This window comes from Cygnus atratus, chromosome 4 (genome assembly GCF_013377495.2).
Source record: "Cygnus atratus isolate AKBS03 ecotype Queensland, Australia chromosome 4, CAtr_DNAZoo_HiC_assembly, whole genome shotgun sequence".
NCBI classification, from domain to species: domain Eukaryota; kingdom Metazoa; phylum Chordata; class Aves; order Anseriformes; family Anatidae; genus Cygnus; species Cygnus atratus.
The window spans coordinates 46,056,377-46,083,416 of NC_066365.1; the positions used below are offsets into that span (position 1 = coordinate 46,056,377).

General features: G+C 43.9%; 2 protein-coding genes across 2 annotated transcripts; both read left to right on the forward strand.

Annotated features, from left to right (window-relative positions):
* Positions 1 to 1,191: 1,191 nt before the first annotated feature.
* On the forward strand, positions 1,192 to 5,257 carry SPP1 (secreted phosphoprotein 1). Its single transcript, XM_035547542.1, has 7 exons — positions 1,192 to 1,421; positions 2,579 to 2,645; positions 2,751 to 2,798; positions 3,386 to 3,490; positions 3,644 to 3,691; positions 3,957 to 4,217; positions 4,607 to 5,257. Exons 2-7 carry the CDS (start codon positions 2,592 to 2,594, stop codon positions 5,009 to 5,011), a joined length of 921 nt encoding a protein of 306 aa, XP_035403435.1. The 5' UTR covers positions 1,192 to 1,421; positions 2,579 to 2,591; the 3' UTR covers positions 5,012 to 5,257.
* A 430-nt stretch (positions 5,258 to 5,687) lies between these two features.
* PKD2 (polycystin 2, transient receptor potential cation channel) lies at positions 5,688 to 27,040 on the forward strand. The gene is made up of 15 exons (XM_035554913.2): positions 5,688 to 6,114; positions 11,727 to 11,840; positions 14,155 to 14,288; positions 14,638 to 14,888; positions 15,181 to 15,405; positions 15,991 to 16,219; positions 16,407 to 16,577; positions 17,729 to 17,910; positions 18,602 to 18,722; positions 20,859 to 20,957; positions 21,967 to 22,088; positions 22,446 to 22,563; positions 22,790 to 22,953; positions 23,353 to 23,500; positions 24,476 to 27,040. The coding sequence occupies exons 1-15, from the start codon at positions 5,688 to 5,690 to the stop codon at positions 24,707 to 24,709; spliced, it is 2,739 nt and encodes a 912-aa protein (XP_035410806.1). The 3' UTR covers positions 24,710 to 27,040.

Consider the following 27,040-nt stretch of genomic DNA (forward strand, 5'->3'; position numbering starts at 1 on the left):
GAGCTCAAAAATATAATGAGGTAGGTCTGTGTGATGCTGTGGGGGATAGTCGCTGAGCTAACTTGGGTGTGTTTCTGGTGGTGTTTCCAAATAAACAACACAAGTGTTAGTAAGCACAGGGTAACTGGTGACAGGAGCCATGACAAGGTATCTATTTCACTGCTGCTAGACCAAGGACAGACAGCCATTCTCTCACAAAATGAACATCTTCAGTGATGTTAAGCTGTAAAATCAAACATTAACCACATATCGGAAATGAGGAGAAAGATAAGGGCTTTGAGACAGCTATGAATATTTTGCTTTCTAAAACGTCTGCTGGGAAGGTTTCTCTGTGCTTTAATGGCATTCCTGTTTTATTTTAAAGCCACACCAGTTGGAAGGGGGTCTGCAAGTCTGGCAGCAAGTCACAGACCAGGCAGGGAGACCTGCAACAATGGCTGTCCAGGCGAGGTGCTACCATCAGCAGAGCTGACATGCTGCTCGGTGGGTGGCAGGTGTGGAATTTCATCCCACAACATCTCTTTGTTCCCAATACTAGTCATGGCACTTCCTGAGACGGAGTATATGCCTCAAATTTGGTCCTTGGAAAGGGTCCTGCAGCGGGCTCAGTGCAGCAGACAGCTGCAGCAGGTGACTCAACTGGTCCAGCTGAAAGAGTGAATGAAACTGGAAAGGACCCAGAGGGGATACTACTGAATAGAAACGGAGAGAGAATTTCAGATAATGGCGCACAACCCCGTTTAATTAGCATATCAGTGGATCTGGTGTACCTTTCCAAACAAGTTTCTGGAAGCAGAAAGCTTATTGAGACAGACTAATATTGTTTTCTTGTTCAGACTGAAAAGGCAGAAAGCCATCTTCTGCACCCTGCCTTTGCAATTCCCGTTGCAAGATGTATACCTGCTGAGCAAATCTCCTTAATACCTTTTTGGGGAGCTTTATGTTCAGGTCTTCCTGCAGGCATTATGCATCCCTACCCCTTACAGAACAGGGCGTGAAAGGTTTCTGGGAAGCAGGGCTCTGCCTCCTTACAAAAGGAGGACGGATGTGCCCTGAAGTCCTCCTACACGATACCAACTGCTGTGCATTCAGCAAACCTGCTGGTTAATGATCTTGCCCATAAGTAATGTTTTAACCATAGAGTGGCTTTTGTTTGCTTCAAAAGCCACAAAGCCAAAGAGGAAGTGTAGGAGAACGTGGGCAGGACGGTGGCCAGGAGCCTCATGACCTCAGCTTTTTCCGCCACGCAGGGATTGGTGGCCAGTCTCGGGGACAGGGTTTAAATTCCCCATGGTTGCAGATGCCAGGCAGTCAGGGACGAAGGGAGAAAGCCAGAGCTTCTTGCAGCCAACGAGCAGGAGCTGCTGCTGGGATCTCTGGGAGCCCTCCTGCTACAGCAGACTCCTCCAGCACCAGAAAAGGTAATTTTTCGCTTTTTCACCCAATGCATGCCTTTCTGTCTGTAGCTTCACCCAAGGCGAGCTTCCAGAGCTGCATTGCTGGGCAGGAACATTTGATGCTTCTCTGTGGGAAAAGGTCTGCTTCTAGAGGGAGAAGGTGGTTGCTGAAGCAATACAAAGTACCACAAAAAATAAAAAAAATCACAGTTTTAAATCTGTGTGCTGATAGATATCAGGAGGTTACTGAAAACCCTGAAAGCTTCCTTCCGCGTGTAACCACAGCCTTGTAATACCCCAGTTTCTCCTGGCAGGCTTGCAGTTGGTGCTGCATGCTACTGAAGGGGTGGGAGGTGTGCCCTTCTCTGTGTATCTCTTGGGACTGCAGTACCTCTAATAGAGAGTCCTGCCTTACTGCCAGGCTTATTAATATGTTTTAAATGTCTGTAGTAGCCTTTCGTTTCTGCTATGACTTAGTAAAGTTTTAAATGCTCCTTGTTCATTCCAGAACTGGCTTAATTTATCAGGGATGTTGTTTATCCTGGGAAATGGTCTGTCAGCACCAAAATTTACTGCAGCTCAGCACTGTCCCACAGGCACCACTCTTTTATCAGATTGCTAAAACTGCAGTGTGAGCAGTTATTTCACTTCATCTCCTGCTTGGAAATGCAGGTTGTTCTGTTCAAAATTCTGCAGGGGAAATGAAAGTCTGTCCATAAAAGCGGTTCCTGTTCATGTAAAGTGAATTTACTCACAGCCACTCTAGTTAATAATTCTGAAAACTAGTTTTAAAGTAACTGAAAAACAAATCCAAGCTGGGTTTGTGTTGTCTGGTCTCTTGATGAAATGATGTTAACTCGATGATAACAAACCCTTACTGACCTGCATAGCACCTTATTTTTCAGAAGAGGTCTGCTTGTCCTCTCAGTGGGATTGCTCTCCCCACTGCTCAGCAATTTTCAATATCTGCTTTTAAATTTCTTGTAGCATTTGAGTTGCTAAGTCATTGCAAAACCAGCTAGTTGGGGGACAGAGAAATAAGATGGCAATGGGCTGGCTGAATCCGAGTTAGAGAGTTGCTCTAGGCACAGTAAACAACACCAGGAGAAAGAAAAAGCCTATGGCATTTTTTTTTTGTGGTAGTTTACCCCATTAACTTATCGTTACAACCTATTTTCCAGGTAAAACATCACAATGAAGGTGACAGTTCTTTGCTTATGCCTTATCAGCGTTGCTGCTGCATGGCCGGTGAGTACATCATAAATGTGTATTAGTGATCACTTGCAATATTTTCTGTGCACTTTAGCGAGAAATTGATACGCATAAACCCTTTTTCTCTCTCCTCCCTTCAAGATTAAATCCAAGCAGCATGCCATTTCTGCCAGCTCTGAAGAAAAATACGTAAGTTTCTTTGTCCTTCTATCTGTTGTCTTTAATAAAGCAGTTGTGATTTATACTACTACACACTAGTGTGGGTTGGATAACAATGTCTAGTGTTAGAAGAGCACTGCAACCCACTTCGTGTGAATTTTGGAGTGGTGTGAGCAAATGATATTCATCTTGTATAGAGTTATTTGATTTATACCTAATCACTAGCTACTAAACTTGTAAAATCAATTATTTTCTCTAAGAACAAGCTACTGCATTTAGTTTGGGGTCTTGATGGTGAGGGAGATAGATCACTGTAGGGAAAAGAGCCTGAGAATGAGCAGAAACCACAGCATTTAGATGTAACTCCAAATGTCACTAAAATGAGCACAGGCACATCTGCTGTACCATCCTATTTGGGTCTAACGTTCATCTGGGATTGTGGCTTGTTCCCAGTCCTCTCCCTGTGGCAGGGGATGGTTGAGGACACATCCTGTATGAACAGAGTACGTGCTGCAGCTGCCACACCTGCGTGAACACAGATTGCATGGCGCCGGCAGTTTCACTGGCTCCACTCTGCTCCTTTTTTCCTCCTTAAAACCTCCTTTTTTCTCCTGAAGGACCCCAGGGGCCATCACTCACACAGACAACACCACAACCTTGTGAATTCTCACTCTCAAGAGCTCCTGCAGCACCCGCAGAATGACCTGGCATCACTTCAGCAGGTACGCCCAACTGACTTGGGGAGAAAGTGTGGCATCTTTCAATGCCAAACCTTGCGATTTAGGATTAAGTGCTTAAAGAATAATGAGCTTGTTTATCAGCTCCACTGAATGCGCCTCTTTGTGCTAATATAGTGAGTTTTCTGTTGTTTTCAGACTCTTTACTCTTCAGAAGAAAATGCTGAAAATGTCCCGGTAAAACTGGTAAGTGTTTTGGATGGCTAAATGCCAGCTGAGCTCTGCAGGGCAGCCAGTGCATAGCAATACTTGCTCTCCTCAGCCAAATGCAGTTCTTGTGGTAACATTTCCCCCTAAATAAAGCAAGGCTTCAGGCAGGATGGGGCAAATTAGGAACAATTTGGGCACTTAGGTCTGCAACAGTGCCTAAGCACTGGTTTAGCAGGAGGGACGTTGCTTGGCATACCTCGGTGTATGTCGATTTGATTGATGCATGGTTAATGCTTTCCAGCACTTTCCTGATGTGCCAAGCAAGAGCCACGAGGCTGTGGATGACGACGACGATGACGATGATGATAATGATTCCAATGACACCGACGAGTCTGATGAGGTTGTCACAGACTTTCCCACAGACATCCCAGTAACGGCACCCTCCCCTCCCTTCCCTTTCACCCGTGGGGACAACGCAGGCAGGGGCGACAGCGTGGCATACAGGATGAAGGCCAAAGCCAGCATGGTGAAATCGAGCAAGCTCCGCAAAGCTGCCAGAAAGGTGAATGGGGCTGTGCAGCGGGTATTGGAAAAGGGTGGTGAAGATGAGAATGGAGATATTATTGTATGGGAGTCAGCTATGAAAAGGATTGGCGGGAGGTAAAGGCAGGCGTAACCAGAGGGGTGCCTTTCCTCTGGACACCCCCAGTCAGTGAGGGCTGTGGACATGCGGAGGCAGGAGCACAGCCCGCTGCTGCAAGCAAGGCGGTAATGCGGGTTGCACTGCCCTGATGGGCTTGCACGCAGAAAATCTGAGTCCAGGATCAGACCTGAGTTTCTTATAACATGACCAGTTTGTGTAAGTCCACACTGTCTCAGAGCAGAGGTGTAGCACTGCAGCACAGGTGGCAGGCGGCTGATGGCTCTTCATTTTCCCTTTGTGCAATGCAGCTCATTGCAGACGATGCCACAGAGGAAGATGAGAGTGCCCTGCATGGGGACAGCCAGCAAGTGGGGCTCTGGCAGAAGGAACTGGCTGCCCACCGTGCCCCAGGGAAGCGCGCTGTCAGTGGAGAGTGGCTGGACAAGAGCCATGAGCGGGACAGCAGCGAGCTCACCCACCACCAGAGCATGGAAAATGACAGCCGTCAGAAATTCGACAGCCCCGAGGTTGAGGGAGGTGACAGCAAGGATGGTGCCAGAGGCGATGGCCGCCACAGCATGGAGAGCAGGGAGAGACGGGTCAGCGCAGCTGCCAGCATCCCCACTATTGATGACACCAGCAACCAGACATTGGAGAGTGCTGAGAATGCTCAAGAGCATCACAGCATTGAAAACAATGAAGTCACAATTTAAGGGGAATCTGGTGTGTTCCTCCTTTCCGTAATTTCTGCCAAAATGTGGGGCTGGGGGAGAGCAGATCTGCTGTGGTATCTGTAAACACAGAGTGCGTGGCGATGCTCAAGTTGGGGCGCACTGCTTCCTGACCACCCAGCCAGGCTGTGGTGGGGTGCTGGGGAGCGGTGCCTCCGGGGGATGCTGCGCATCCTGCTGCCTGTGTATATTTTGTAACCGGATTTAAATAAAATCACAAAAAACCCATTCCTCAGGGTTGTGTTGCTGTGTGGTGGTGGTGGGGGGGAAGAGCTGCGTAGCTCATGGTGTGAGGAGCTTCCACACGTACATGAGGTGAAACACTCGTGTGTGTGTGTGTGTCCTGTGATTATTTCTGCTTTTACCAAAACACACAAAACCACAAAACTTTATTTCGGCAGGGCCCGACTGCGTAGCGGGAGGAGCGCTGAGGAGAAAAGGGCGGGAAGAGCGCTCCCCTCAAGGGCCGCCGGAGGGAGGGAGGGAGGGAGGGAGGCGGGCGGCCGTGAGAGGTGCTGCGGCCGGTCGGGCCGACCGACCGACCGCCGGACGGATCGACTACATCTCCCTCCGTGCCCCGGGCTTTCCGGGCTGGCCCCGGAGGGCGGGGAAGGGGCGGTGGCGGCTGCGCCCCGCCCCGGGCAGCGGCGGCGGGCTGATGGCGGGCCGCGGCGACTGCCGGCGCGGCCGGGAGCAGCTGGAGCTGGAGCGGCTGGGCGAGGTGGCGCGGGCCGGCTCCTGCCCGCCGTCGCCGCCGCCGTCCGCCTGCTCGCGGCAGGCGTGGAGCCGGGACAACCCGGGCTTCGAGCCCGAGGAGGAGGAAGCGGCGGCGGCCGCGGCGGCGGCGGCGGCGGCGGGGGGGCCGGTGCTGGAGATGGACGTGGAGTGGGGCAGCCCCGCGGCGTCGCTGGGCAGCGGCGCGGCGGGGCAGGGCGGCGGCGGCGGCGGCGGGCGGCGGCAGCGGCGGCGGCTGCCCGCGGGGCGCGGCGGGGCGGCGGAGGCTCCGAGCCGCCACCAGGGGCCGCCCGACGGCGCCGCGCCGCGCCGGGCCGCCTGGGCCAAGCGGCTGGCCCGGCGCCTGCGAGGTGAGAGCCCCGGCGGGCGGGCTGCCCGTCCGTCCCCCTTGCTTTCCATCTGCTTCTCCTCCCCGCCGCCCCTGCAGCCTCGCCCTGCGCGCACCTCGCTGTTCTGTGCCTCCGCGCTCTGTCTGCTCTCCGTGTGAGGCCGTCCCGAGCGGCTTCGGGGCCTTCGTGGCATGTGGAGGTCTGTTCTCTGCTCAGCTGGCCCTCTGGCTCCGGTACAGCAGAGAGAACGACCCCGGGGGTTGATTCAGGGCACCTGCGAGAGCCCCCCTGCCTCTTGGGAAAAGTTTGAAATGTCAGCATCAAGACACAAATATCTACTGTGCTTAAGGGTCAGAGAAGATCTTTATAAATTAAGCCTTCTTACAAAACATGGATTTTCCTGGTGTGGTGGACGCCAATGTTACTGGTTGTTGCAGCATCAGCAGAAGCGTTAAAACGCACCCCATTTGAAGCAGGGGCTTGTAAAGCAGACGGTTCTGCGCCCTTTGCATCTTCACTTGTTTTTTGTGTGCATTCAGAAGCCATTTGCTGTTACGATTGCTCTGACTTGAGCTGTCTCAAACCAAAATAAATCCCTCTGGATCGCTGGGGTGTTTTACCTGGGTGCAAGTTGGATTTGCAGAGGATTAGAGGATCTTTGGATTAGAGGATCTTTGCAGCAGGAATTAGTGGGAGACTGCTTCAGTGAACTAAGTCACTTTATAACGAGAGACCAGAATGCCCAGGAAAAAAATGCGAGTGATAATTACACATTATGTACTAACTGACAGTGCTCTGTTTGGAGTCTGCAGTGGTGTCTTTAGCTTAGTGAGTGACTGAGGTCTATAAACGGTTTGGGTAGGAGCTGCTTAACACAGAGAAAGTCAAGTCCTGGTATCAAAATGCACAGCTAACAGTGCTCCCTTCCCACCAGCCAGTGATGAGAAGCATCTTGCTGTGCGTGCTTGAAGCTATGGTGAAAAGTCACAGTTCTGCGCGAGGCGAATGTGGCAGCGATGTGACAGCGATTTCGGGATGGCTCCAACCTGGCCTAATTGCTGCTGTCTCACCTCAGTCCTGGCTTCTGCTGGAGTGCTCAAAACAGATTATCTGCATTAGGACTGGTTTTGGTGCTGGTTTCTGAGTTGTTTTGTATCTGAAGTCAGAGCTAAATGCTCTGTGATTTGAGTAAGGTCAGAGTGCTCTCTAGGTGGAAAGAAAGTACAATGCTTTTATCCACTTTATGAGAGACCTTTCTAGCAAAGGTTTGGTAAAATTTCTCGTTGAATCACCCACAGCGCATCTGCAGCCACAGCTTAGTGCAGTGTGGGATGGCTTGGGGAACAGGAGGGTTATTTGGTTTTAATATGCTTGGTTTTGGTTATTTATTTATTTATTTATTTAAGGCTGTTCGTGTATTTTCACCTAGTTCAGTGGTGTGAGCAGCAGTGCCAAGAGGGATCGTTTTTTGGCGAAGCTGCATGCTGTGCTGGGCAGAATGAGCCCAGGGCAGCACCGGTTCCAGGCAGGCATTGCTGGAGGAGATGTTCAGGCCCTGTTCTGCTGCCTAAAAGCAGCACAGCTTCAGCTGGAATAAGCAGTTTGGGAGCTGATGCACATCTGTAACTTGAACATTTAATTTCTGTTCTCAGGCTGAAAGATGAGGACCAGTTTTGGCATGGTAACGTTACACAAATGGTGTGCTTCTCTTTCTGTTACTGGGTGTGAGCGATTAATCAAGCGTGTGCTGCCTGGCAAATGGTGCCAGGTTCCATCTTCTTGCACTGTAAGAAAGAAAAAAGAACTGAAGAAAAAAAATTTTGATAATGGCTATGGACCAAGCTGTCTCTTGGTGTTTTAGATGGTGAACGCTGTTCATATTCTATTTTTAGCCGCAAAGTACAAAGAGTTGGTTTCATGGCCTAGGAATGTTCGCAGTGGATTTATTCCTGTGGTTCCTATCTGCAGTTTCTGCTGATTTCTGACCCATGTACGTTTTGTGCTTACAGGCAAGCGCAGCCAAAGTTCCTGCAGTAGACAGGTTTGTTTCTGGCTCTGTAACCCCGAGAATGTTGTTGCCATTAATTTTATAGGTGCAGGAAATGACTTTCGTGCCGTAGGGGTACCGCTCGGGACTGCATTTGCCTGCCGTGTGGGCATTGAACCTTCTCTGGAGAATGTGATGGCTTCAGGCTACATAGCGAAAGGGTTGATTGCAAGCCTGAAATTGACACGGGACACTTGAAGGATAACTGTCAAAGAGAAAATGGAGGTTTCAGTATTGGAAACAGCACTCGGTAGTGACATTTTGTGGATAACCACGAGGATCTCTGAACACTGGGATATGGCAAACTTAGTTTTATTTGAAGATAACTAGAGGAAAATTAACAGAGATCTGTTTGATGAAATGCTGCTTCACCAGACAGGATGCAATGCAAGAAGGATTAATCCTTTGGATACCAAAAATAATAGCAGTACCGTGGATAAGCAGGTTGCTGCTCGTCAGCAGAGTGCTGTTAAATGACAGCTTATGCTTTGCTTGCTGTCCGGTTGTGAAATAGACGTGCTAACAAAGAGGATTGCTGGAAACAGGATTTTGGTAATTGCAGCGATCAGGGAGACTGCAACAGGAGTTACTAAGTGAATAGAAACTCGACTGATAATGATTGTCTCTTAGTTTTCTGTCAGTGGGGCTTCTCAGTTGCAATGTAAGCCTCCCCTGCCTTTGCAGATCTCCCCAGCTGCCAGGAGGAGAGGAGGAGGTGGCTGCTCATCTCAGCTACTGAGGAAGTTGTCAGAAGGTTTGATGGGCAAGGGTAAGGGCTGTTTCCAGAGCCAGGCTGGAAAAGTTATCTTCCCGCCAGAGCTGTGCGTGGTCACCCAGCCTCACTGTGTCCTCGTATGCGTCAGTACGAGGTCGTGCACGTGGTGGTGTTCTTGAGAGGTTTTCCTGGTTATTGTTAAATGGCAGTATCAAACGCCATTTTCAGCCATTCGTTAATTGTGATAACAGTCATCCGATCTGTACCGAGTTGGGTTAGTACCAGCTCTGAAAGGAATGTTAACTTCAGCTGGAGCAGGAGGCGGTGTTGTTGCTCTGGTTGTTTCGGGAGGAGGAACCTTTCCCTGGGGCCACACTGCTCTCCCTCTGCATTTCTGGGCAGGCGTATGGCCGTGGGCACCTGGGGGGTGGCAGCGCCGTCCCTGCAGAGCTACTGGGTGCCTTTGGAAGTTTTCCATAAAGCCTGACTAGTTTATGTGCCTTCTGTACCTTATAACCTTGGATTTACGTATATAAAGGGGTATATGTGTGTGTGTATATGTCCATTGCGTGTTTATATGACACACAAACTACTTTTATGCATGCAAACAGAAAGATTTTAATTTCCTGTGTTACCTGTGTAGCAAATGTATATAAGGAATGAAATGAAATAATTAATCAAGGCTAGAAACAACGTTTTTGGTGCTCACATTAGATGTCAACTTAAATCCAGCACTGCTTATCACCATTATGCATTTAGATGCATCTGAAATAATATTCTAATGCAGCAAAAAATGGAAGTACTATGTGTGTTTGCTAAAAATGTGGCAGCTAATGAATGCTTCAAGCTAGCTATTGGGTAAATCCGAAGTTCACTTAACAGAAGGATCATTATGTGATCTCTGGTGCTGGTTTTTGTTTTATTTTGTTTTGTTTTTTTTTTCATATGAAACTTCCTGTTCTTTGCTGACTTGTAACGGTTTTCTAAAAGGACAGAAATGAAGCTTGCAAGCTTTCTCCACATTTCTTGCTGGTGAGTAATGTGCTGACAGCCCGGACACAGCTCTCGCCAGCTCAGCTCACTGCCTGCTCCAGCCTTTTCTTCCTCTCTCCTGCAGTGTTTTCGCGGTTTTATTATGAGGGTTGCTAGTGCAACGTACTGCTGGATTAAGGGCTGAATTTGTTGCCTTCTGTGCTACTAGTGACTCTGTAAACCTTCTTGGTTTTGTGTTTCTGCCTTCCAGAATGACCTAATGGTGAGGATTTGGCGTTTCGTGTAGTAAAGCAGCAGTCCTTACTCGTAAATTTTCAAACTTACCCTTAAAGAACAGCTTTGGAAATGTTCTTTTCTTCTGGGGGCTGATGCCAGTGAAGGGTGTAATTAAGGGTGTAATTAACCAATCAAGGAGCATGAGCAGAGATCAACGCGAAGGCTGTCGGTGCTTGCTGGGCATATGCACGAGAGGTTTCCCAGTTGACTTTGTGGTTAGGTCACAACTCAGTCTGTGGTAGCTGCAAGGCTTCTGCAAACATCAGGCGCCTTAATGCTTTCTGAATAAAACTCCTTGTCAGGCTGAGTGAAGAGCTTCCTCATTCCTGACTTTCTGTTAGCAGATGGAGCTCTTCGGCGGGAGCAGCGTAGCCCTTTGGCTGTCCTGGTCTGGGCTGCAGAGGTTGTAAAGCAACCAGACCCTTTCCTCCTTGTCAGCTTTGTAACTTGTTTTGGCTATCTCTTGTTGCTGTTCCATTCCCTTCTAATTACTGTGGCATGATTGAAGGATCCAAGATTTTTTCCTAGGAATTTTGGGGTCACTTCGTTTCCATCTACTGGGAATGTGAAGAATGTTTGAAAAGGTTGGCAGTTTAAGATGCCTGAAAAGGCAAAGAGTGGAAGTTTGGCAGTCTGCTGTAGGAGTTAAATATTATTTCTATGTGCTTTTCCTTCCACCATAAACTAAGGTCAAATTTATTTAGGCTTAAATAAAGATAAATTCCCTGAAGGTAGCAATCCTGGACTGAACAGCACCAGCTGTTCCCATTTTTGTTCTGTTCCGGTATTAGGCACAGGAAATCAGCGTGGTTGCTACTAACTGCTTTCCACTCTCATGCATCTTACTGTTAACAACTCCATTTAATAGATCCTTTTGCTTTTCTGTCACCCTTTTGGAAGTATTGAGCACCCTCCAGTGAGTTCTTACACACTCTTGTCTTGAGAATGCTGGGTGTAATGCCACGAAGCTGGTAGCACACACGAATGTTGTAACGCCGTCGTCCAGTTTGACAGCTCAACATCAGCTGGTTCCGTAGGCTGCTGCTAAATTTTTGCTGTGCAAGGAAAGAAACATGAGGTTACAACATATTTTCTTTACAGGTGTTTGACAGGCCTACCATCCCTTTCAGGTAGAAAGTTATTTAATATTACTAATAAAGGTTCAGTACTGAATGCATTTTCATTCATCCGATAATGCTTTTCATATTAAAATTGAAAAAAAACAGCATGAATTGTAGCATATCTTGGAGGATGGCTACCTGTGCATGCCTTTGTATACTTGGGTGTGTTTTCATACCACCTAATTTAAGTGGCAACACTTCTGGCAGATATTCAGCAGCTTCCACAAGAGTTCTGCTGCACGGTTAATAAATGATTATGGTCCCTCACGAGTAGCTAGCACTGCTGCGGGCCCAGTTCGACTTGCACAATGGTAACGAGAGAAGCAGTTTTTGCTTGAGCTTAGATCAGTTTAAAATCCAGCACAGAACCTGTGGCAGACATGACGTGGGTGAAGCTTTCAAAGCCACTCGACTAACTGTGCCACTTGTGTATCTGGTCTCAGACCCCTGTGTATATCACTGTGTGTGTTTTTCTTAAAAGGTCTGTGGGGCACAAGACTCATGGAAGAAAGCAACACCAGCAGAGAGCGATACCTGAAAAGTGTTTTACGGGAGTTGGTTACATACATGATTTTCCTTGTGGTCTTGTGTGTCCGTAAGTACCCTTCAGCATTAATGCATGTGGTTCCTTATGCTCAAGTGTATGTGGATCACTGGAGACTTGTATGATTTTAGTGTCATTTGTCTTGTTATCTGTCATATGAAACACAGTCAGGCTGTGCTTATGAGTGTTATGTCCAAGTACGCGAGACATGGCTGTCTGGTTCAAGGTTTGCAATCTTACTGACCACCTAGAGAGGAAGCAGAATGCAAACCTCAACTCACTTCTTAAAAAATTATTATTTTATTTGCCTTTTAAGCACATGACTGGTTTTAGGTATGTACTCTAGAGCCCACACAAGATACTATTAGTCAATTTTACTAAAGACACGCTTGAGAAAAACAGGCAGAATTGAGGAGTTTGATGGATCTCCAGCCTAATGCACATAATGTTCATGGACCCAAAATGGGCTTTAAGGTGTAATGTAACAGATCTGAGGGCAGGTTTTTTTTTTTTTTTTTTTTTTCTGGGCATATGAACTTAGATTTGAATCTTTATTTTTTTTATATATTAATTGCCAAAACAAGGTGTGTTCATATATTTGCATAACAATCAGCAAGTCAGTGCAAAATAAAACTTGATGTGGTGTTGATGAAATAGATGTTTTACTTGGTTACTAGTGAGAATAACAAAAAAATCTGTGTGCATTAAGTTAGTGTAACCTGGTGGGTTACCCCCAGTTCTTAGCAAGGGCAGTTCTGTTCTAAATGTCCACAGTGTAAATGGCTTTCAGGTTGTCATTTTTGATCAGCTCTAACAGGGCAAGGTGCTGTTGTTATTTCTGGGGAATTAAAACTTTTTTTTTTTTTCCCTGAAGACAGACAGACAAACAAACAAAAAAAAAACAGCTCTGGGAGCGAGTGCCTTGCTTGTCCACAGCACAATTACTAAAACAAAAAACAAACAAACAAACAAAAAAAACCCAAACCACAAGCCTTATTCTGGTGACACAACTCACAGCTGTTTAGGTGATGTACAGCACGAATGATTATGTACTAACTCTAATGTTTATTTCCTTCCTGAGACATTTAGGAGTGCTTGGTGCAGGTTTATGGACAAGGGAATGTAAGGCTGCTTGTGGCTCAACCACTGGGAGAGGTGTAGCATGAGGGACTTGAATGAGAACACATTTGTCTTTGGTGGGAGAAGCTTGCTTACAGACTGTTCATAATTCATTCTGTTGTAGAAAATATTTCTGGTAACAGAATGTGGGGAAAAATGTGGTATGCCAAATGTGTACAGACACTGCTAACTCATTAATTTTTTTTAAGTACGATCTCTTTTAATTTTACACTCAAGCAGTAACTATGGGACAGACTGGTCTTTGGTGTGACACGCCTTAGGAGGGTGCTTTCTGCTTCTGGCTAAATGCTATTAGCAATCCTTGTGTTATTTATTTTTGAGAGAATCCAGGTATTCCACAATTGAGGCTCACATGCAACGTGCCACGCAGCAGGAGACGTTTATTAAAAATAGTTCTTGTTCTCCATTTGCTAAAGAAAACATGCTTTCTTCCCTATAATAAAATATTTGTGTAAGTTTGTGAGAACAGATGAAAATTGTTCACCGTAGATGTGATCTTTCAGGCTTCTCTGGGTTTTAGCCTTGAAATGGTTTTAAGTATTTATAGGCAGTAGCAGTACCAGTGCCAAAGATTGCTTTCTCAAGCTGTCAGGGCTTTGTATGTCATTTTATAATTTATGCTCCGTGGTCCTCAGCCTCATGCTTGGCCCAGCGCGAGGGAAAGAAGTAGCATGCAGCCATTACTTTCTGCAGAGAGATTCTCTTATAAGCACTGCACACCTTGGGTGGAGTTCTGTTGTCTAACAACACATGTTCAGTGTTGTTTGCCATGCCCCACGCTGCCTACGTTGAGCATCATTTTCTGCTCTGGCAGGACATGGTTCTTCCAACGCCTTGCATCATCCATTCCAGCTCTCTGCCGAGACCTTGGATAGCTCAGGACACCTCAAATGGCACTAGCTGCCTCTCTTCAGGCTGCTGAGTCCTGCCTTTGTGGTTCTTGATGTTGGGTTTTGTAGGAGCATTAATAGCAAGTGAGGTGTGGGAAGGAGAACTGTGTGTTCTGAACTGGTTGATCGATCTGTTTTTCGCTGTTTTTTGTATTGTAATCACAGCTGACAGACAGTTGCTGCTTGGTGTGGGTTTTGTTCTGAAACTTAGACTTTTTAGTGCAGAATCTATGCAAGTGCAACCCGATCTGTCCAAAACAAGCGAATAGGTAATCTTTGTCTTTTTCTTCCCCCTGCCCACTTTAAACTCTCCCCCCTACCCAAATCTCTTGCAGTGACTTACGGGACAGTGAGTTCCAGTATGTATTACTACACGAGGGTTATGTCACAGCTCTTCCTGGAAACACCTGTCTCGAAAATGGAGAAAACTGACTTCAAAACGTTGTCCACAATGGACGACTTCTGGAAGGTAATATTATAAACAAATTGTTATCTTGCTGCTGCTGCTGACTTGTTTCTCCTGTCTTGGCCTGTAAATTCAATCTGCAAGCTCTGTTCTTCTAGCATGACGGGGTTGGTTCACGAAGAGCTCTTTGTCAAAGCGATGGAACAAAGTTGGCCTTCAATATGTGAAGGTAATGCTAGGCTAGGAAATGCTAGTAGGGCAGGGCAGGGCTGGGGAACGTCTCTGGAGGACAGCTAACAGTAAGACCTTTGCCTTAACATCAAAAAAAATATATTCTTACATTTCCACAGAATTAAGATGTATAAAAACAGTGCTGGCAACATGCAAACCAAAATTCTGTCTTCCTCCGCAGTTCACAGAAGGCCCTCTGCTGGATGGTCTTTACTGGGATATGTGGTACAACAACAAATCCATGGCAGAAAACAAAAGCTTCATTTATTACGAGAACCTGCTCCTAGGGGTGCCTCGCATTCGGCAGCTGAAAGTGAGAAATGGCTCGTGCTCGATACCCGAGGATCTAAAGGATGAAATCAAAGACTGCTACGATGTCTATTCTGTAGCTAATGAAGATACTGCACCTTTTGGACTTCGAAATGGGACAGCGTACGTAGTACTCTTCATCACGTAGATGTATGTTTTTTTCTGATTGGGTTATGCTGAATGCTATGGTTAGTCACTTCTCATGGGCAACTCTGGAATTGCTTTATGTTGTCTGTAAAGCCAACTAAAATCCAGTTTGTAAAGCTACCTAAATCCAGCAAACTGTGAAGTCTGCTCCTGAAGAAACCTTACCAAACTTGGTGGTGGTTTTTTTTGGTCAGATTTTATTTGTTTTGTTAATTGTAAGTTGAAAGTGGAAGGATTAACATGCTCTGTCTCACTACTTCTGAACTAGTTGGACATACACCAATGAGAAGGATTTGAATGGGAGCAGCCACTGGGGCTTGCTCGCCACGTACAGCGGGGCTGGTTATTACCAAGACCTCTCAAGGAGCAGGGAAGTGACAGCTGTGCAGATTGCTAGCCTTAAGAAGAACCTGTGGCTGGACAGAGGGACGAGAGCAGCTTTCATTGATTTCTCCGTATACAATGCGAACATCAACCTATTCTGCGTTGTAAGGTATGCACAGAAACACCAGTGGCGTTCACATGGCACGATGTAGGTTGTGGGCCTGGCATTTTCTTCTGATTGCTTGGTTTTAAGAGCATGGGTAAGCGTGTGTTTTGGAGTCAAAGGAGACATCAAGGAGAGCTTGTTCCAGACTGCTGAAGTGGCATGCCTCCCTGTCCAGGAAGTGGGACTGCATGTTGTGGCTGCACTCAGCATCTGGAGGCAGTTCAGATTTTCCTGATGCCGCAACAGTTTGGGTGCAGTTTGCATGACTTCCCTGGTTATTAAAGTACATAGGTGGAGAACACCAACTGGTGCAACACCAGTCTTTACGTAGTGTGAAACAGATGGACATGCAGGCAGGTCTTTATGCATTCCTTCACTGTTTCTGAAATGCTTTGGATTTTAGTTAAAATTGAGGGAACAGTAGTTGGGTTTACTCAACTGTATGAAGACTTCTTTGAAGCATGTGTGGGCTTTTGCCTATTTCCACTTGATTTAAATAATAATATAAATAAAACCAAGTTTCTTTAGTAGTGCTTTTTGTGGACACTGTTTAAATGAAACTTTTTTTTTTTTTTTTTCCAAATGCAGGTTGTTAGTGGAGTTTCCAGCAACTGGAGGCCTTCTTACGTCTTGGCAGTTTCAGCCAGTGAAGCTGATTCACTACATCTCTACTTTTGATTTTTTCCTGGCAGCCTGTGAAATGACATTTTGTCTCTTTGTTCTCTACTATACGGTGGAAGAGATATTAGAAATTCACATTCATAGGTTGCACTACTTCAGAAGTCTTTGGAATTGTCTTGATATCCTTATCATTGTGGTAGGTAATCTTTATATTAAGCCTGAAATTGCTTTCTGAAATGCACTCTGTGGGAGATGTTAATGGCACTGCATTCATAGTGGGTTTAAAGGGTAGTGCCATCATCCTGTTTGTGAATATTTTAAGCTAAAATAAAGTGTTTTAAAACTCTCATCACCTTTCACACATTCGTTTCTCTTGTTCTCAGCTCTCTGTGGCAGCTATAGGAATTAGCATCTACAGGACTTCAACTGTTGATATGCTCCTGAAGAAGCTGCTGGAAGATCAGAACTCATTCCCCAACTTTGAACCCTTGGCCTATTGGCAAATGCAATTCAACAACATTGCCGCAGTCACTGTGTTTTTTGTCTGGATTAAGGTAACTCCAAGTTTCCCGTCCTTATTCTAAAATCAGGATGTAAGCTTTCAGAGTGTTCTGAATGTCATGTCATGTATTTCTTTCAGTTTCATCATGTTCTCCTAAAATTGGTCATGGGACAGATAGAGAGCACAAGGGTACCTTCTTGCAGATTAAAAACAAGGTTATAATTCTCTCTCTGCTTTATTCAGCTCTCGTTTAAGTACTGAAGATGCAGTCTGTAGTGCTTTGTCACAGCAGGAATGTGAGGAAATGTTTTCATTATTCCTGAATTGACAAATCAGGACTTGGTACTGGATACTGCTTTTTCCTAGATTGGCTTAACTGTACCCATTTTATCTTTTCAAAACTTCTGTATCAGTACAAGTGTTGGTAGTGTCTGATTCAAGTCATAAATGTGGGAAAGCTAGTCCAATTCATACCAAAATTAGATATCTTGCTTTAGTTTAACGTATTTTTTTTTTCATTTTAATTTCTCTTTCCTAGTGCTACTTCTCTTCCTGACTTTCCTGTCCTCTGCGTGTAAAAATTGCAGAGGAACATTAAGTTTATGAATTGTCTAGCAGTGGAAAACTTAAGAGCAACGATAAATGCATTTCAGCTATGATATTCCAAATCGATACTTAAATTATCAAGCAAGTTATCCAATCTCCTGCTGTTTTGTAGGTCAAAGTTGCATGCAATTTTTGTGTCACCATGTAAAAACGAAGCAGCTTATTATTAGAAATAACTGACTGCAGAGCTGCAGAGAAACAGAATTATGCAGGTTTAAGGGGACTTCAGGAGGTTTCTCGTCCAACCACCTGCTCAAAGCAAGGTCAGCTGTGAGATCGTGTTTCCTCACGTTTTTCTATTTCATTCTGAAAGAATGTAAAGATAAATAAATAGACTTTTGAAAGCATATCAGTAACACTGCTCCGAAGCTAGGGTTTCAAATAGGAGCGCAAGTGGAAGTCAGTTTTCTCACAGTTTTTTTTCTTCACATTTCAAGCCTTAGTGTTTTTTTGGAAGCAATGTGTATTTCTGAATATAAATTACCTGACTTTTTCAAATTCAGTAGGGCATCTCGTGTAAAAAGCCAGAGAGCAGTTGTGATGAGAAACTGTCTTACTTGTCTTCACAGGTTTTTTTTTTCTATTTTCTATTAACAGCTTTTCAAATTTGTGAACTTCAACAGAACGATGAGTCAGTTATCCACTACCATGTCTCGCTGTGTCAAAGATGTCGTTGGCTTCGCTATTATGTTTTTTATTATTTTCTTAGCATATGCTCAGTTGGCCTATCTTGTCTTTGGTACTCAGATTGATGATTTCAGCACTTTCCAGGACTGTATGTAAGTAAAATAATAAAAAAGGCAAAGAATTTCTCAGTACACCTCAACAGAGACCAAAGAAATCCTATAACATCTATCTAAAGAGATAAGCTGTAGACATCTCAATGCTGGTGTAGCTCAGTAGCTGCTTTTTAGAAATGCTTAGTCATTTGTAGGTATCTGCGAGAATCCATGAGTGATTGGTTGGACTCAGTATAGGACAGTAAATCAATTTCCCCTGTATTGGTTTGGTACAACATAACCTGATTCTAAGTGTGGTAATTACCAAGTTGTTTTGACAGATTTCCCCCCCGCCCTTACACTGGGGCAATAGGGAGCAAAATGTTTCCTGTAGAGAGACAAAGGCAGCTTTAGAAGGAAATGGTTGGGATTTTACATACGTGAGGGGCAGAAGGGGTAGGAGAGCGACAGGCTTGGGTCATTGGTTTTCTTTGCTTCCTGTTGCTGCCATTGTCAATTGTGACCAAAAGCCAGAAATAACCACCTTATTTATGCTTCATGTGTTGTATTTGATCACAGGTTTGGTTTTGCTTAAAGGTGGGTTTGAGAACTGACTTGGCAATGTCTGATGAAGTATTATAGTAGTGCAGACCTCTCTGCTGCCCATCTGACTGTTACAGTGAAATAGATTGAGAAGTGCACAGCTCTAAAAGTGTTTTTCTCAACTCCTGGATGTGTTTTGTTTTTAAAGATTTACTCAGTTCCGCATCATTTTGGGAGACTTCAACTTCACAGAGGTTGAAGAAGCTAATCGAATTTTGGGACCAATTTATTTCACTACATTTGTGTTCTTTATGTTCTTCATTCTTTTGGTATGTACACCTTTGTTTACATGGGGTGGGTAGGTGGCAAGTTTCTTTTTATGGCCATTTTTGCATCTCTTGTTCTTGGATTCCTACTGCTACTAGGGACACATTTGTGTTCCATGTAAAGGGCCTCACTTTTACATCATCTTTCACTACACTTTTTGCTTTTTATTTCCTTTAAAGTAGATATGCGTTGTGTATTTGTTGTCTCTCCCTTATAGTGCTCCATGTTGTTGGTTTACTTTTTTATTTATTATGAAGAATTTTTCATTTCTAATTCAAAGCAGTGCCTAGCTTGTATACACAGCAAGCCCATATCCTGTCTTCCTCATCCGGGGCAGAGCTGGACCAATTCTTTATTTCCATAAAACAATTTGGGGTTCTCCTTCCCCTGCAGATTACCCCTGTACTTCTAGACAAACAGTATTTTAGGAGGCTCAGCGTATCTGAGAAGCAGTATGTAGACATGAGTGTCTCAATTCACACAGTACAGATATTAGTAGTGAGTAGCCGTCGTTTGTATACTCTCTGTTCACAGTAGTGTTGAATTCATATTACAGTCTTATTAATAAAAGTTAAATACCAAAAGGTGAAGTGAGAAAGACCTCCGAAACCCAGGACATCACGTAAAACCATTTTTTTTTGCCAATATAAGTTAAGAGTCCCAGTATCTTCTACCTGTATGTAGCTTACCAGTAGTTTGGTACTAGCTTTGCTATACAGTAATCTGGTTTCTAATGGTATCTCCAGGCTGAAACTTCTGTGAGCAAGATGTCCTCAGATTATTCCCAGAACGGTGTGTCTTCTGGTGATTTGATAAGGTGGCAACAATTAAAGCAGGATTTTACTAACCTAAAATTGTACAAATGTTATGTATCATCCTAACTTGCAGACTGATTTAATGACCCTTGTCATTAGTGAGTTCTTATTTGTTCTTTGGGATGAGAGGAAGTGGTAGTCAACAGGAGACAGCTGGAAAATAATACATGGGTTATTCTGACCAAAGAAGTGCATGAGGCAGGTGCTTTGAATCACCTCACAAAATCCAGAGGTGCAGAGGCCAGCAAGGGAAAGAAACATTTTTATTTTTTTTCTAAGGGATAGCAGAAAAGCTCTGGAATGTGAAGGCACAGCAGACACTCAGTGCAGTTTGTGTATTTATTAACGTGTACATGCTCTAATTTGGGTAGAGGGATATGTTGGTGAAAGCTTTTGAGACCAGGCTTAGACCTGGAAATAAAGTTAGGGAAGATAGGCAGAAAGCAGCATCCTTGACACTTATATTTGGGCAGCTGAAAGCAAAATAGACAGTAGCCCAGGTATCTTTTATTTTTTCTGGTGTTAGACCAGAATGTATAACAATATGACATTGGAGAACTATTCTTCTAAAAGGATTTTTTTATATCTGAAATAATGTTAACAAAGCTTTTCCACAAGAGTGGCACAGTGAATATACCAGTGTGTTGAGTCTTTTTGACTCAAATGTCCAGCTTGCAGTTCAGTCATGTGTATTCCACAGTCAGCAGGACACTTTCAGTAATGGCTGCACAGGTCTAGTAAAATGCTGGGCACAGGGGCAGCAAGACCGCTTCTTTCTCTTCTCTGAACAAGACACCGAAGTCATGTCAGAGTTGGTGACAAGCATGCCAAGTGTCTGATTTGACATCTTTTTGTTCTTATCTTTGTTCTGAACTGCAAGCAGGGCTGTAACAGGGTAAGATCCTTGTGTTTGTGCTGGTTATTACGGGATGAGTAATTAACTTGCATCTCCATGGCATTTTTGTTGCCAGCTGTAATGCCGAGATGATTTCACAGATGTTTTGTGTACGAGTTGGACCCTCTGCAGGTAGAACACATTTTATTGGCACCACTGTGTGTAGGTATGAACCCTCTTTAGAAACAAATTCCCCAGTTAGGTTAATTACCAGTAATTCTGATTAAAAGCTGAAGGGCATTGTATTTCAATACCTTAAGCACTTGGTGTTACTGCTTTTTAAATATGGCACCATTTTCTCCTGGCCCCTTTAAAAAAATAAACAAAAAACAAATGTGTAGGTCTGCACATGATGAAGGCCATGGGTGTAGTAGGATTTGGACTTGTGGAGATTTTTTAAGCGTCTTTTTCATTTCTTCCATGAACAGAACATGTTTTTGGCCATTATCAATGATACATATTCTGAAGTGAAATCGGATATGGCACAACAGAAGGCAGAAATGGAACTGTCTGACCTTATCAGAAAGGTAAAAGTAATGTTTTGTTTTGTTTCATGTCTCATTCCTCACATCTGAACTTAATCCAGAAAACACTATAGAAACTAAAGAGTAAAGCTGGCAACAGCTGGTGAAAATATGCATCTTTTAGTTAAAATAAATGTGTGAGTTGAATGTAAATTAAACAATGAAAGCTTTGCATCACAACATATTTTAGCAATCTGAGACTTTATGTCAGAGGATCAGCCTCTAGTGAATATGACACAGGATATGTCTGTCTAGGCAGATAGAGAGATATTCACTTGATGAAGCTGAAGTGCCATTTTGTTTGGGCACAGAATTCCAAGTTATTTCATATCAGGCTATAAGATCAGTCGAGTCTTGTTTTACATATTGGGAGCTCCCAGGGCAGCTGCCGGTAAGGTTTTCAAATACAGAATTAAAAGCTCGACCTGAATCTCAGTTTAGGACAAACCACATGCACCTGCATGTGCTCTGGCATGGGTGGTGCGGTGCTGTACCATGGTCAGAAATGTCTAAACACAAACTTAGCATGACCAGTTATTCAGTGTTTTAAACTTGGGAACTGGTTGTTAAAACAGAGCAGGGAAAAATGAGAAATCTTACTTTGTTGGATGAGGACTGTTTTTAGAAATCATTCGTACAACTGAAGAATGAGGGAAGCAAAATGACCAATATAAGTTGTACCCAATTTGTCAGCATTGTTTAAAACTGTCACTTAACTGTCAATAGCTGCCAAAGGTGTCTTGAAATAATCTATTCCTACTGACCTGCAGTGCCAATTGAATGATAAAAGCCTTAATTCTAGCTGCAGGGGTATTTTCGTGTTGTTAATTTAAGCACTGAAATAAAAAATGGGTAAACTGGAGAAAAATACAGGTTCTTGCAGAGCTTTTGGAACACACTGCATGCTTGCGTATGCTAGTAGATTTTGGTAATCCACAAAAGAATTCTGTTGGAAATCAAGTGCTAATGCTTCACGCCAAGTAAAATGTGAAATCTCATTTTTTTCTTTTAGGGCTACAACAAAGCCATGGTCAAACTTAAACTGAAAAAAACTACTGTTGATGACATTTCAGAAAGCCTAAGACAAGGCGGGGGGAAACTAAATTTTGATGAACTCCGGCAAGATCTAAAAGGGTAAAGAAGATGTTACTTTTAATCTTGAGTAGTGTGCCCAGGCATATGATGTGAAGTCTTTCGTGCAAGTTGCTCTTGCCTCTGCGATGTCTTTCAGAAGTTAAGGATGGTTGAGAAGGATCAGGGTGCAGGTCAGGGGAGGTTTGTGCCATTAGGTAATGAAAAGTGAGGGCTGAACTTTGTTGTGGTCAGTATTTTGCATACCTGGTGGGGTAGAATTTATGGGCAGCTCTGGGTTCATTGTGTCTTTTGTTTGGGGATGAAAGTTCGTTGGGAGTGAATTGCTTTTCCAGCACATGAAGTTGATTTAGCATCTGAAAATGAAAAGTAAGGGGTCTGTTTTTATTGCTTTTTTAGGAAGGGCCACACTGATGCAGAGATTGAAGCAATATTTACCAAATATGATCAGGATGGGGACCAGGAGTTGACAGAGCATGAACACCAGCAGATGAGAGATGACCTGGAAAAAGAGAGGGTGAGCTCAGCATTAGGAATAGCTTGCCATCAGCACCGTCAGCCAATCTGCTCCCTGTGCTGGTTTGCTGCCCCAGAAGAAAACTTTTGTTTCCTTTTGCATTTGCTCTCTACCCTGGCTGTCTTAGCAGAACTGTAAAATGGCACGGTGGAGGTCTTTGGCCTCCCCAATGCACAGGTGACAAGTCTTTATATCTTCCCTGTCTGCGGGTTGTGTTGCCCTAAAGGAGGATCTGGACCTGGACAGGAGCTCTCTGCCACGTCCTCTAAGCAGCCGCAGCTTCCCCCGGAGCTTGGATGACTCTGAGGAGGACGAGGATGAAGACAGTGGGCACAGCTCCAGGAGGAGGGGCAGCAGCTCTAGTGGGGTTTCATACGAAGAGTTCCAAGTGTAAGTTGAGCCTCCTAGGGGAGCAAAACTACATGGTGGGGCTTCCCTTGGGGGATTTTTATGTAAGGTATGTTGTAGTCTCTCCTATAACTGAATGTTAGTCAAATAATACAGTAAAAATCAGTTTTTTTCAGGTGCTGAAGTCACCTGTAGCTTTCAAGTAATATTTGAATTGTAAGTATTTTAGAGAGGCTCATGGGAGTCTGTCCCTTCCCTCCCACCCCTCAAAAAAAGAAAGTGAAAACCTGGTCACTGAAACGACAGAGAAAATAGCTGTGTTAGAATAATGCCAGAAAACTACTACTTTTTTTTTCCTAGTAGTAAAATCTCAAGGCTTGTAAGTTTACCAAGCACTTCAACTTAGTTCAATAAGTTGAAATTATTGTTTATTGCCCTCAGACTCATGAGGCGGGTTGATCGCATGGAGCATTCAATCGGCAGTATCGTCTCCAAGATTGATGCGGTTATTGTGAAGCTTGAAGCAATGGAGAGAGCCAAACTGAAAAGGAGAGATGTGTTGGGAAGACTGTTGGACGGAGTGACAGAGGTAAGTAACCCCGCTCTGTCCTGTGTCATCACCTGCTGGTCGCAGCCGGCATGGCTTATTTAGTGTCAGTACTTGTTTTCTACTGCTTGGCTTGGGAGGGTGCAGGGACTTGTGGTAAAGATGACGTGGCTGCTTTAGCACTGGCCGAGCAATCTCGAGTTTTGTGTTACTGAAGGGACTTGATGCAAGTTTCAGATATGAGAAGCCATCTTCTAGCAGACCCGTGTCACACTGTGGCTGCAGAGCACCCTTTAAACCCCTGGACAGGACAGCAGTGGTGATGAGGAGTTACTGAAGAAGCTTTTTCATCCCTTGTTGTCTGTTGGGATGAATACAAAGTTTTATGGACTAGTCTGGCAGAGTCAAGGTGATCCAGCCCAGCAGGCTGTGCAGCCTGCTCTTCTCCTCCTGATTTTTTCTGGGGGTGTGTGTGTTATCTAGCTCCTGTTGCCTCCCTTCCTACCTTCCCTTTTCAAAGGGCAATGTGGAAGCAGCCAGCAGGATAAGTGCATTATTTCTGCAGACACTAAAACCTGTCAGCTCCCTGATGGGTCAAGAACAGTCAGAAAAGGGCTGCTAAGGGGTGGGTGAGATGTTCTGTCTTGGTGGGTTATGTGGGTCAGACTCGCAGCTGCCCTGTCATGAATATAGTATCCCTGGCTTTTACTGTTGTTGCACCCAAAAAATCTGCTTGATTCTTGATCTGGAGCTTCCTTGGGGGTGTTCTTTCCTCAGTATATTTTACATTTCTGGAGGCAGACTTAAAAAGTGTAATACAAATTATGCTTTCATAAGTGAAAGGGACAACCCGGGAGTTGCGTTAGTGGAAAGAAAGCCATTTACTGCAGTAGCTGTGATTTGCCTCTAGCCTCTTGAAATACTTGAGTGCTACAGGGATTTCCTGTATTGCATAGGATTTTGGTGAGGCTGCAGTTTGGAAACTGCACTTACATCTTGCATCTTGTATCTGTTTAGGATGAAAGACTGGGTCGTGACAATGAAATCCACAGGGAACAAATGGAGCGGCTTGTGCGAGAGGAGTTGGAGCGGTGGGAATCAGATGATACGGCATCCCAAATGAGTCATCGTTTGGGAACACCGCTTGGACTGAACGGCCAGCCTCGTTCGAGGAACTCGCGGCCATCTTCCTCGCAGTCGGATGGTATTGATGGGGGAGGAGGGAATGGGGGAAATAACATCCATGTGTAGGATCGGCTTGGTAGTTTGGGGCCAGTATTAAGCCAGCAAACACCTGACTCCACTGTTTCCCAGCTTAAGGTGATCGTTCTGATCAGACCACTGAAGGAAAGCTCTAGTGGTGTGTAAGAAGAAACACTCTCTTCATAAGGCATATTCAGACCTACATAAGCCACACGTCAGGCTAAAGTCACCAACAGCCAGCCTGCTAACCTTGGAAATGAAAATGCAAGAGGAAATCTACCTGGACAGAATTCTGATACATGTATTATGGGGAACAGCTTCACGAGGACAGCAAGCTTTAGACAAAATGTGCTCTAGCTAAACCATTCAAATGAAGAGCTGTGGGTTTTCTGCTTTTTATTGGAAAAACAGAATTTTTAAAAGTTTTGAAAAACATTTTTTAAAGAAAATGGCACTAGTTTATTGTCTCATTCATTTTAACTAACTCTTTTCAAAGAGACAAATCAACATCTTTTATTTTAACTCTGCGTTTTTGTATATTTTTCTGGAGTTGTTCTTGGTGTACTAACATTTTACTTTAAAATGGCCATTTTTTCCTATTATTGAGAAATACTATATGTCTTTAAACAGAAGAAAGTGCACTGAGTTTGTACACCTGTTAATCAGATCATTCTGTAATAGAAACCATATATGTTATGCCTCCTTCCATTTCATTATCATTTTAAAAGTAATATTTGAGAACTGCCTTCTTACACCCAGTTAATGTAATCGTCTTCAGCTCTGTTGTACAGTGCCCGTTTTTAGTGCCATGTTTTGAAGATCTAAGTGTTATTGGGATAAATATTCCTCACTTCTTTAGGTAAATGCAGTAACTTGGCAGAAAACACATTATTTAAAATGACACACAATTGAAAATGCCAACTCTTCCTTGGATGGGAAGGGAGCCGGAAGGGAGCCCAATGGTAGGGAAAACCCAATCAAGTGCTCTGCGAAGTTCTGCGAAGCACACCTCACCTATTTAGCCTGTATTTACATTTAACAGATCTGCTTGTAAAATTATTAGATATGCTTTTATGTACTCTCTTCTCCAGGGATTCAACCTGATTCCTTTGGAAAGGTGTTTTTAGTGTAACCACTGATTTTTAGTATTTAATTTTCTGTGCTTTCCATGTCACAGACGCTTTATTTTTGAAAGGAGGTACGCCACAAATTATGTTGTTTTCCTCTAGAAGGCACTGAAGCACAGTGTGTGTGGTTTTGCGTAGCAGCCTGTTTCAGTTTATGGCTTGTTGGTTTAGGAGAGAGGCTGTCAGTTGTGTTTTTATCCTGAAGACGGCAGTTGTCTTGTATTTAAATTCATACAGTTGGCTTAAAGGAAAACAGAAAGCTACATAATCAAACACATCTTAGCTATTAGCAGGAGATACAGAGGAAAAATGCCTATTTAATGAAGTAAAAATAGCATATTTATGTTATATTGGTGTATTTTTGTTTCAAACTAAAGTTGTTGCTAGAGGCTAGTACTACTTCTTGCAGTGGTGCTATGTGGGCAAAGCTACATTTTGCATATGCTCTTATCACTACATTGCCTGGACATACCCAGAATACATTCCCTCTAATCAGAGGATGTGCAAAAACTAAGTAAGACTTTATGCCTTTTCCTGTTTTTAAGTTTACGAGAAACCCTATGCACAGAAACTTACTTAATAAAAGGTGGACTAGGAGGAAGTTCAGTGCGGAGACGGGAATTTCGTGGTAGCTGTGGCTCAAGAATGGAACAAAGTGGGAAAACAGATTGAGAGTCTTATGAAGGGCTTTTTGTTTCTGTGGGTTTTTTTGTCCTGCACTAGGAAAAAATTGATGCTCTCTGACAAGAGAGACCTGGCAGTACGGTTTGAAATAGCTGGCCTGTAAAAAAAAAAAAAAAAAAAAAAAAAGTGTATTTGAAAATGTACATTCAATCATGCAGCTTCTTTTTATTTGTAGTATATGTTTATTATGAAAATATGTGCATTCATAGCTGTATTTGTTGAGGTATATTTCTGTAACGTGTCGTTACTTAATAACAAACTTCATCTTGAAGTGCATTAAGTTTTCATGGGGTACCCGTGTGTGTTGACAATAGGCCTTGCAGTAAGTGCATGGGCACTTGACAAATGTTTTGAACGTTTTTATTATTTCATTTTTAAATTTTAGATTCTAATATCATTTGTCACTTAGTAATAAGGTAAGATTTGCATAGGAAATAAATGTACAGTATTTGGTCTTATTAGGAAGCTATTAATTATGCAAGCCTTCTACAATGATCAAGAATGTATTGATCTGTAAAACTGAGCACTTTACTTCCTAATAAACTTCTTATATAATCTGTAAAGCCAA